The following is an 11,979-nucleotide window of genomic DNA, read 5'->3' on the forward strand; positions in this document are numbered from 1 at the left end:
GTAAAGTGATGGAGAATGTCTCCCCTGGGTTTCATTTTCACGCTCCCCATGGAGATTCCCCTGCTAGTTTTCCAACTGAAAATCTCTCATGTGTGATCACAGGGTGATCATCATAGACATTCTTCATGGCCAGGTGCCTTTGAAAGCTTCTGGCAGGGTTGGAGAAAGTTCAGAATGCTTTATCAGTAGGACAGGAGGTAATGTGTCCAAGTGATGAGGTGAAGCACCTACAGTTTAGTTGGCTATTTCCCATAGCTGCTGTGGCTGGTTCTTTGAGACCATCAGTGCTCAGAGCCCATCCAGCCTGACCTTGGCTGTCTGCAGGGATGGGGCGGCACCACCACCTCTCCGTGCAAACTGTGCCAGTGCCTCACCGCCCTTACTGTAAACAGCTTCTTCCTTATATCCAATCTAAATCCCATCTTTTAGCTTAAAACCAGTTCCCCTTATCCAATCACAAAAGACCTTGCTAAGGAGTCTGTTGCTTCTTTTATTTTTGAAAGACTTGAGTCGCGCTTATCTGGAAGCTGCTGATGGCACTTTGTTTTATGAATTGCTCTGCAGGGCTCACTGAAGTACAGGTCATAGGTGGATGTGCAAGCTTTTCCAACCTGGCTGTCTCCAACTCAGGCACCAACTGGAACCTTGTGTTCACTGTCACATCACCACCAGGTAAGACCCACTTTCGGCATCTTTGTAGTAGGTAAAACTCCAAGGTAGCCTGGCTTGCTTAAACTAGAAAAGGCAGAGAGGGCAGATATATCAGACAGGTGAAGTGACCAGGTGGAAGGGGCTATGAAAAACACAGTGCATACAATAGCATGGATTTATGACCCAAGAAATGCTTTCCTACCCTGGATTTAAACCTATATATATATATACACACACATATATGTTTAAAAATAATAATTATTATTGTTTAATTTTAAATGAGAAACCTCTGCTTCTCCTAATCACAAGAGACTACTCAACATCAAATGTTCCCTGTGTCTGCAAAGGGAGAATGGTGGTGCAGGAAATACTAGAGGTGAGCCTCTAGAGGGAGAACATATGTCTGTGTGAGGGTGGATGCAGCTGAACACCCACAGCTCCCATTGCCTTCACTTCAGGGAGAGCAGATGGAAAGTCAGCACCTCACAGGATCTGACTCTTTAGTGGGAAGTGTGGCCTAAAGAAATGTGTTTTATAAGCCTCTACACAGGAGTCACAGAGTCTTTTTTCCTCTGAACAGAGGTCAGATGCAGTTCTCATATGAAACAGCGATCTAGTCGGTGTTGCAATGAGACGTTTAAAGCTGCAAACAGCTTCTCAGTCTTTCTAGATAGAATATGCACATTTCCTGCCTGGTTCTGATCTGTTTTATCTCACAGACAAGTTTTTTTCTGAACATATTTTCTGAGTTGGTAGCCTGCTAGACAAATTAATGGAAGAAACATTAAGGACAGTTAAATACAAAGGGACTGTCTCTGCTTCAGGAAGAACTGAATGCTTGACAGCTGTTGAAGAAATGTTACATATTTGCTTTTTCCCGATACTCATTCCTGATTAAATATTGTTGGTTATTGTTGGATGTGTAGAAGAGTGGAGTTTGGGGCTGTTTCTGCATGCATTTTTTTAGAACAATATGACTGTTGGAGGGCTATAGCTTGGTGTTTTAATTGTGAAACCAGTGTCCTTGCTTTTGCAATACTCTCTGACTGCTTTGAATTCTCAGGAGCTAAATTCACTGTGCTATCTCAGCCATTTACCATCTTCCCTGTGCCCATTGGAGAGAAGGCTAGCTTGATTCTTGTTGTCTTGCTGAGTGCAATAGCATCTGGGTTTGTCCTCACTCTTGTGTTCTGCTGGTTCAAGAAGAGCAAAAACAACAGTAAGTTGGAAATGTACATTAAGATTTACAATTGCAGACTCCCTTTTTCATTCAACAGATCTCCAGACGGGCTGCAGCAGGATTTAGATGCAATGCTAATACAAGTTGGGCTGACTATTTAAGGCTGTATGTGACTTTTACACAAGTATAGCCTGATTGGTTTCCTATTTCTGACATTTTCTGGCTTTGGATAAATCTCCAAATGGGTTTGACTTGTTGCATAATTCCTCAGTCTGCTCTTCTCATGACCCTCTCACTTATTTACTCTCTTTGTCTTAGAATCTGTTACATCTCTTTTCCCTTCCCTTCCCTTCCCTTCCTTTCCCTTCCCTTCCCTCCCCTTCCCTTCCCTTCCTTTCCCTTCCCTTCCCTTCCCTTTCCCTTCCCTTCCCTTCCCTTCCCTTCCCTTCCCTTCCCTTCCCTTTCCTTCCCTTCCCTTCCCTTCCCCTTCCCTTTTCTTTTCCCCTTCTGTTTCTTCCCTTACTTCCCTTCCCTTCCCTTCCCTTCCATGACACAACAAAATATTGCCATGATGATGTTAATGAAAAGCCATGGTGCTTACCAAGGACCAGTGACATCTTCATTGTAAGTGCTCATAGGTAGTGGCACAGCCATGCTCATATCCCGTGACGTGTTATATATCACACGTGTCAAAGTGGAAATAGGAGGGCTGCAGCTTCCCTGGACTCTTCCTCTAAGCAAATCCACGCCTTTATTGGTTTGCCTTAAGATAGCAATGTTAAGTTTTTCAGCATTGGTCTTAAAGCAAAGGTATCAGGCTTTCTCAATACAGACAGCATAAAGTTATTTGGGCAAGAGAAGAACTGAGGATAAGAGCACATGACTGCCACTGTTCAATGGTTTACTCTCTAAATGGTCATCTTAAAAATCTGGATATGTTGAAGGTTATCAATAATTTGGCTTTCCAAGCATGCTAACAGAGATTGTGACCTAGCCAAATGTACCAGTAATGCAGAGGTCAATACACCTCTTGGTTAATAAAGCATTTTAGACCTATTTCCCATTTGTTTCAAAACCTCCTCCCTAATTTTATCAACATTTTTCTTCCAAGTAGCTTTGCAAATGCAAGCCAAAGAGTTTTTCTTCTAAATTGCATCGTGAGCAGCTGTACCTAAAGTCTGAATTTCTAGTGTTATTGAATATTGTGACAACATGAGGAAAGACTTTACCTGGAGAAAACAGGTGGGATTGCAAATGGCAAAATGCAAGATGATATGATCATAAAACAATTCTCTCTGCTTTTGGGCAGAAAGAACTCTTGTGGATTATCTGCAAATTCACCAGCAATATTTTGTTGCTTGAAATAATAACTGCTGTTGAGCTGAGGGTGGATTGAGACTGTAATGACTATGTGCTTTATTCCAGAAATGAAGACTAAGAGGGCTGATGTACCACAAGCCAGTATCAAGGCACCCCAAAAACAAACACAGCCTCGTGCACCTCATGTCCAGCCCTGCTACGATCAAAGACAGAATGACAGTGGTGAGCCTGTAGCAGGAGGTGAGAATGCAGTTTGAGAATATTCCAGCTTTAAAAGAGTAGGACATCAAAAGGGTTGGTTTAGGTTTCTCAAGAAACTATAGGCCTGTGTTGGGTCAGTGGTTCTGTTCTTCTTGGAAGGTCTGTCATTTTGTTAGCTGTTCTCTGTTCTCAGTGGTGTTAGTATACTTGGTGCTTCATCTCCTTATCTCATGGAATCCTAGGATGGCTTGGGTTGGAAGCGATCTTAAAGATCACATGGTTCCAACTCCCTGCCATGAGCAAGGTTGTCAACCACCTAAATCAGGCTGTCCAGAGCCCCATCCAACCAGCCAGCACCCCAAATGGCTCATTGTCCACCATTTTGTATCCCCTAAATCCCCTATGTCTCTGCCTTGAACACCCCCCTTCCACACACCTCTTTTCATCTTCTGCTGATCAAACAAAACTTCTTCTGAGGTCACTGAGAAGCAGACAGCCTCCGGGCATTTAGTTGGCAGCATGAAGCGCCAGCTTCCCTCTCTGCAAGTATGAAATGTTCCTACAGTGGTTGTTTTGTGTTGGGGTTTTCTAGTCTCACCTGCCAGCCACGCACATCTGAGGGGGTTCAGATAACCCTGATGAACCACCCATTTACTCAGTGTGGGGAATTTCTTTTTCCCTCCTCCTTCCCCAAGTGTGTGGATGACATAAGAGGCAGGAAGAAGCAAGCTGGAGTTTTATCTCCTTTTAATTAGCATCCATCACAAAAACAAAGGGAGAGGGAGAAGGAGAGAGGAAATTCTGCAGTTTATGTGTTTTGATATTTGCTGTTCTCCTCCAAAACACAGCATTCAGCTGTGTGCCTTAGGACACATATCTGCTATAAATTCATTTTTTATCTAATTTGTCTGAGATCTAAGCTTCCTGTGGAGGTCTGAGATCAAAGGATCTGATTCTGTCTGATGTTGGCTCTGACACATAATGCGTGCTGACTTAGTTCTGTCTATAAACTCGCAGTGGGAGGCTGCCATTCTCCCTTGGCACCTTTACATAGTGAACTTTCATTTTGGCTGGGGAGGCTGACAGGTACAACGTTGATTGGAGCCGTCATGTAAATAATTCATGGCAGCATTTTTATTATTATCATTCTTTTTTTTTTTTGTCAGAAAAAGGCAATCCAGCCACTTAAAGTCTTTTAGGAATAGTTGCAAGACAAAAAGATTCCCCGATATGTTCAAATCTAAACAAGGATAACAATATCTTAAGTGAATTTAATACATACGACTTGGAAACGTCTAATGTTTGATTTCCCCTTATTTCAAGTGATGTTGGTTTTGGAGAGAGAGGAAATCAAAGCTACAGCCGTTTTGTTTACTTTCTGCTCTACAGAAAGTTCTCCCCATAAGAGATCCCAGTTTTCTTATACAATGGAGTTTTCAGAATCTTAATTATTAATCACCACAGGAAGTCTTGTGAGGTGGGGTTTGTCTGTTTGATAGGTGCTTGTGCAGTGCAGAGACCAAAGGAGGTGCAGGTCCTGGTTGTCTCTGAACAAGTAGCTGAGGATGGGTATGAGGAAGAAAGCTGTAAGCAGAGATCTTCAGTACTTCAGGGGAGAAGGGATCAAGGTATTACAGTTTCTGACCTCAGTATAATAACAAGTCCCTCCAGCTTCATATAATGATCTCAGTCTTGAATTAAATAGCTTTCAATTGACTAGTGTGTGGCTAACAGGAGGGCACCTGAAGGTGGAGGAGAACATCGCTCCTTTCGGTAGTCTGTGCTGGTGGTTTTTCACCTTTATCACTGACAAGTTTTATCTTACACCAGTTTACATATTGGAGCTTAATTATTCAGTTTTGGGGCCTAACCTGTGCTCACTGTTGGAAGTGGTGAAAATCAGGTTGGATGGGGCTTTGAGAAACCTGATCTAGTAAGAGGCGTCCCTGCCCGTGGCAGCTGGGGTGGATTAGGTGATCATCAGATGTCCCTTCCAATGCAAATTATTACATGATTCCATTCTATTCCATTCTGTAATAGATTGCCCCATGTTGGAGGAGACCCTAATAAAGATCATGGAGTCCAACTTCTGATTCTATGGGTCTATGCTGCTACATTTGATTCTACAGTTCTACGATTCTGTGATTCACATCTTATATTGGATATCCCTTTAGTATGATGTGGACTTTTTCTTTTGTTTCTGTGTTTGTTTGCTTTCTCTCAGTGGGAACACTTGAGTGCTAGACTGAAACTGTAGCCCTTTGAGTCCTGGCAATTTGAACTGATTCTTTTGAACGCTCTGACTTATTCAGATCTGATATTGATGTCTGGTTTGTATTATTGCAGTTAACACTGTTCACTCTTCCTCTACCTCTGAAAGATCCCACAAATCCTTTTGATTACTGTACTAAATTCCTTATTCCACCATTGCCCTGAAATCAGTCATTTTCCTGAAGAGGGTCCCCCACTCTGCAAACGTGATCCACATCCTTCTTCCTACGCTGCTCAAATCAGCTCCTCTCTCTTCCTTTCCACCAATTTTCCATTTTTTTCCCTGATGTACTTAAATTCAGTTGGAATTTCAATTCAAGCTACTGGTGGAGACACTGAATATCTTCCATTTTAGCTTTACTGTGTGATACTGCAACGTATCCCAGGCTCTAAGGGTTATTTTCCATTGCTGTGTCCTATAAATCTCACAGCAGTGTTTCAACCTCAAAACTGCTCATATCCAGAAAGCTTTCAGCCTCCTCCAATCATCCAGACTTCTTTGATAAGTCCTATTTCCACAGCTGAAAATGGCACCTTTGAAGATGAAGAGGGGGGGAATACATACCACAAAACAGCATGAAGCTTTGATATGGGATCAACAACTTGTTTGTGTGTAGAAAGAAGAAAGTTGAAGCTAGTGATGCATGCAATTTGTACTTTAATGAGCCAGTAACCTCTTATTAAGACAATAGTGAGAAAGAAAACTGTTATACACAGAAACATGTGTGACTACTGAAAATTTACCAAGAACTTTCCAATGAATTTCCAGAAGGCACAGCTGTGAAACTGTAAGATAGAAGAACACAAGCTGAAAGAAAAGCAGCACTCCTTAACTCCTTTGGCGAGTCCAAACATGAAGAAATAGGGAAATTTTAGAGGACAAATTAAGGCAGGAATATGATACCAGTCCATAGAGATTCAAAAGGAGGAATAAAAAGAAAAGGGAAATGGCTTGAAAAACCATAGGGCTAAAAACTGCACTGCTAGGGCTGAACTTCAGGGTCAGACCTGAAAAATAAGGAGTGATAACTTAGTGTTTTTTGGGACTGTTTGTTGATGAATGGACAGCAAACATCAGCATTGTCCATCGACACATGCAGTAGGTGCACCATGGGTAGTTCTAGATTGGGAATGAGTAGGAAAGGTTTGGTTCTGGTTCATTTTCATCATATTTTTGTGAGGAAGGAGGAGGATTGCAAGAATTTAAATGAAGCATCCATGTGAAGAAGATTGCCAGTCTCTCAGTGTCAACTCAGAAGCCATCTGCTGCACCTCTACAACTGATTCAGTTAAATGATGAAATGAAAAGTTCTTCATATTATAGATATATTCATAGAAATTGGATGGGTTGTATAGATGTGTAGTATTGCAATTATTTTCAGTATTAGCAGGATTAAAAAAAACCCACAAAAAGCAGTATAAAAATAGCTAATTAATGATCTGTATTCTATACATTTTATTGCTGATCCTTTATCATGACATTTGATAATCATTAGAAAATGCTGCAGGGGGTGTTTGTATGTGGGTAGGAGCAAAGAGCTCTTTGGGTTGCTTTGTGCTTATCTGTGGAAGCAGCATATGGTTATGGGGTTTGGAAACTTATTTTTGACAGAACTGAATTTGTGGCCATTTGAAATGATTGTTCCCCAAAATGACCGCTTTTGATTTTACAGAAGTGGAAGAAAATGGAGCAGTGAGACATGAGATGGGACAAGGGAAGGAGCTGAGCCCACAGCTGTGTGAAGTCACACCGGTGAGAAAGGCGAATGCCCTACAGCGAAAGACAAGTAACAGAGATATCTTCTCTTCAGCCAGGAAAGGTGGCAATCACCAACAGCCTTGTGGAGGAGGAACAACTCCTGGGGACTCTCTGGAGCTCCAACATGCATCTGTCCCCAGGTGCTCTGCCCAGAAGGGTGTCGCACATCCTCCTGATGGTCATAATGAAGAAAGAGAGAATTTGGATGCAATGTGCAGCCCTCAGGAGGTGGTCAGAGAGGAGATTGCTATAGGAGCAGCAGCAGAGGGATATCAGAAGTCATGTCAGGCAGTGGAGCAATGACCAAACAAGTTTTGCTTTTCTTGCGGTCAATGTGAAGCTGTTTTGTTTTGTCTCTGTGGTTGGAGGAGTGCACAAACTAGCACAGAAGGCTGCACTGTCATGTTGTGCATGTACAAATTAACCTGTGAAACTGCTCTGCAGCCAAGCGGGGAACTGTGGCCATGTCTAGGCTACTAATCATAGTCATAGAATCACTGAATCATAGAATCGTAGTGTGGCTTGGGTTGAAAGGGACCTCAAAGCTTTCTTAGCTTCCAAAAAATCTAGGTGCAGCCAAGTAACCTGTTGAGAGTTGGCTCCTGATACCCCTGAAACTCAATGTGAGTGATATCTGGGTCAGGTCAAAGGCATTCAGGAATTACCAAGCAGTTTAGCACTGTGGATGGGGGAGTTTCCACACCCACAACCTCATGTTAATGTGCTTACACTGGTGTAGTCTTAGTAGCTACAGCAATATTGGTTGGAGTGTGTCGCCACATACACATATGTAAGAATTTCTTTCTCTCTCAAGGAACTTCAGTATGCATGTGAATCTTCTTTTTCTAAGGAAAAACAAACAAACAACTGTTCCATTTCATTGTGACTTAAGCAAGTGCTTCCATGCTTCCTTCGTTAAATCTGTGCTGAAGAGTGTTTCTTTTGTTTGTTTTGATTTTGAAATTGAAGTGTTTGGCATTTTGTGCTAACTCTCCACCACGCCATTATTTTCGTAACGCCTTTAAATCACTGACTTGTTATGAACAGAACTGTTTATGAGTGATAATAATAATACTGATATGCTTCGGCTGCTCAGAGAATTCCTCTGTGCTTTGGTTTACTGAGCTGGAAGATGAGGAACTTTATTATACTCTCTCTTAATCATAAACTTGGTTACAGTGTGCCCTGGTAGCACAAGAAAATATGTGTACTTCTCTGTAGATTGGAGGTGCTCGTGTTGAGGCATTCATAATATGTACATTGGTTTGGTGAGCCTCAACTTGCCAGGTGTAGCTGGATGCAGAACTGATATTAATCACAAAAGAACAAATATCTTCCCCTCTTGTCCTCTTGTCCTTCCTTCACAATGTGAGAATTCAAGAAGGCCTGAGCTGAATGGGTGCATAGTGTCTGTGCTGCTGGAAGAGAACCTCTGTTGCTCTTTCATTCTGATCAAAGAGGCAATAATTGAACCAATTAAACTTCAAATAACATCTGACTTGTCTGCCAACTTTTATTTCAGTTCCATCCAGACAACCCTCACTTTAGTTGTATTTTGGGATCTTTTCAACCCATAAATGATGATGGTGTCTTCCTGATGTCTCTGCTAGAAGAAAGCTGCTATATTAAAGCTGTGTTCTCCATATCAGATCATCACAGATTGATTGATGAGAGTATTGGGTGCTGTGCTACATTGCATTTGTAAGGTAAAATCGGAGGGATTCCAGGCTGAGTGAGGCTCCTGGTTGTTTGTTCTGGAGCTTCTCTGGCTCAGGACTGCTGAGTATGAAGGCTTTATGTTCCATGCAATATATCAGTTGTTTTGACCTCTTTCATGGAGGATGACCAGGAGTTTAATCTAACTTTTTCTGCAAAGGACAAAATATTCTCTTCCGTGTATCAACATGGTAAGTCCCTCATGGTTCATAGTCCAAATAAGATTCACCTTGCAGTGATGTCCAGGCCTGGTGAACTGATTAAAAGCTCTTCCTTTCCTCCACAGCTGACATCCAGCTTTACTTTCACATGGTAGAAGATCTTTTCCTTTCTGCAGAAATACAGTTCCTCCAGCACCTGAACCCTGCACTCCTTAGGTAGATCTACTCCTGGTAGGTGATGTAGGTGACTCTATCACATCCAAGCAGAGTGAAAGTGAATAACACGTCATTAGAAAAGTCTGAATTTATGCAAATGTCCAGATCATATTGAATGTAAATGATGTGCACATGCATTAATTATACAGCAGAGCCTTCTTCTGGGGGGGAAAAGAAGACGTATTGGAAACAGTTAAGGGCTTTGATTAATCCTTTAATTCGTAATCCTAGCATTTATTGAAACTTTGCTTACAGAATCTTGCATGTTTAGGCCTCTCATGGAGTAAATAACCTTTAATTACAGTATGGTTGATCTCAGTTTCCCGCACCACTGTGCATTAATTGAGTGAGTGGTGGAGCATAGGAAACAAGTGGGGAAAAAGGGAAGAAAACATGATGAGAATTCAGTGCAAACACAACGTAAGCCCTGAATAAATAAGAACTTTGAACGCTTGTGTGTTTGGGAAAGAAATCATCGTGGTGATCATGAAAGAAATGTGATGTTGAATAGTGGATGAATGGCAAGGTTATAAAAGAGGTTGTATCTCTTCTAAAAATATCTGCTCTTAGACTGATGGTAGCAAAAATACCTGGCTGAAATTGAATCCTGCTCCTCTGTGGCTGAGGCAGAAGCAGACTTGTTTTGAAAACTTTGCCATCTGGACAGGCAAAGGCAAAACAGACTTACAGGGAACACATGGTTAGCTGCACAGACATTGCCAAGCTGCCCCAGCAATGTAGAATCACAGAATTATTTGAGTTGAAGGGACCCTTAAAGGTCATCTGTTTTCTATTCCCTGCACTGAACAGGGACACCCACAGCTCCATCAGTGCTCAGAGCCCCATCCAGGCTGACCTTGGGTTTCTCCAGGGATAGGTCATCCACTGCTGCTCAGGCCAGTGCCTCATTGCCATAATTATTATTAGCGTCTTCCCTATATCCAGTCTAAATCTTTCCTCTTTTAGTTTGAATCCATTTGCCATGTCCTATCACAACAGACCCCGCTGAAGAGTCTGTGCCCTACAAGGGACAAAGTAGAGAAAGATACCATGCTCATTATCCAAGCCAAAACCTTTGTTTCACAGTAGTTTCAATACCAGCTTGACATGGGGGGCATCTGCGTGCTCTCTTGCCATCAGTTCTTTTGGTGATTTTTCACAAGACCCTTAATGTTGATATTCTGGATTTGTCCTTAATCCTTTACCTAAGACTGGGCCTACAGTGGTTTCCACCTTTGCATAATGGCTGTTTATGGATAAGGTTGAATGCCCAGATACCCCTTAATATGAAGACAGTCAGAAAAATGGGGTGAAGGTGAAATGGGGTAAAGAAGTGGTGGAAGGAGACAGATGAGAAACCACAGCTTGATGTGTGGGATATTCAAGAGGGAATGGGGAGCCTTGATAGACCTGAGATTATGGAAGCCTTCTGGCCCAGCTGCAGGGGATTCAGATGAAAGGAGCTCCCTGTTTTAAGTTGTCATCATCCATCTTCTGAGAGGACGTGAAAAGACAGGAGGATTTTGTCTCAATCTCAGCTTTTCGAAGCAGACTAATGGCATGCTGTGGTGAAGACATGCACTCTAATGTGGCCTGCATTCAGGCAAACTGCAAGGGATGGAATCTGCTAGAGAAGGGCTGGTGAGGTCTTGACCTCCAAGACCCGAATTCTTTCTTTACAGTCATGTTAAAAATCAGTGCAATTGGGAAAGTGTGGCTCTGCTGCAGCTAATAGCAAATATTTCATTAAATTTGCTGGGTTCTGGGTTTCCACCTGCTGTGCTTTCTGTAATCCCATCGTGTCCAATGCAACTTGGACTGTGTTGTTATACATAAAAGCACAGCTGAAAAGGTGCCTTCTTTTTAACCTAGGTGTCCAAGCTTTCCTGAATTCCAATAAATGCTGTGTTCAAAATTATTCTTCCTTTGTATTTTTCACTTTTTTTTTCTTTTTTTTCTTTTTTTTCTTTTTTTTCCCATTTTTCCCTTTTATGGAAGTGGTATTTTTTCCTCTTATGTCTGAAGCAGAGGAGTGCATTACAGACAAATTTGCCTAAGGCTTTGGGCCAGAGTTGATGAGACTTCACGAAGATACAGGAACGGGCACATGGGTAGAAAAGAGAAAGTCTGTGAAAAATTAAAATGACAAGGCTGGTTAGGGAGCGGAGATAACTGGTGATGTAGTGAAATTAATTACAGTCTGGGTTGAAGGAATTGTGTGTCTAAGACAAAATTAAAAAAAAAAAAAGAGAGAGAGAGAGAGAAACCAAATAACAGCAATGGGATTATAAACCCTTTCATCATCTCTATATGCTATAACTCTCTATTTATTATGGCAGTTATTTCTATAACATGAGAGGTAACAATGGCAAGGAAAAGAGGTGAATCTCCCCTCAGAAAGTGCTGATTCTGCAGTAAAAAGTCTTAATGTGAGTAGAATTACACAAACAAAACATCCTCCAGTGGACTAGGAACTGCTAAAGAAAACATTCACTCTATCAGCA

At 41.8% G+C, this 11,979-nt stretch overlaps 1 protein-coding gene across 3 annotated transcripts in view; it reads left to right on the forward strand.

Annotated features, from left to right (window-relative positions):
* The window catches only part of PKHD1 (PKHD1 ciliary IPT domain containing fibrocystin/polyductin), a 191,966-nt gene extending 180,243 nt beyond the window's left edge, over positions 1 to 11,723 (forward strand). For all 3 annotated transcript variants that reach the window (XM_015859832.2, XM_015859833.2, XM_015859835.2), the window contains 4 exons: positions 565 to 672; positions 1,715 to 1,870; positions 3,257 to 3,391; positions 7,297 to 11,723. In XM_015859832.2, coding sequence (XP_015715318.1) covers positions 565 to 672; positions 1,715 to 1,870; positions 3,257 to 3,391; positions 7,297 to 7,685 — 788 coding nt within the window. In that variant the 3' untranslated portion in view covers positions 7,686 to 11,723. The remainder of the gene's footprint in view (positions 1 to 564; positions 673 to 1,714; positions 1,871 to 3,256; positions 3,392 to 7,296) is intronic.
* Positions 11,724 to 11,979: the final 256 nt, after the last annotated feature.

This window comes from Coturnix japonica, chromosome 3, assembly GCF_001577835.2.
Source record: "Coturnix japonica isolate 7356 chromosome 3, Coturnix japonica 2.1, whole genome shotgun sequence".
Taxonomy (NCBI): Eukaryota; Metazoa; Chordata; class Aves; order Galliformes; family Phasianidae; genus Coturnix; species Coturnix japonica.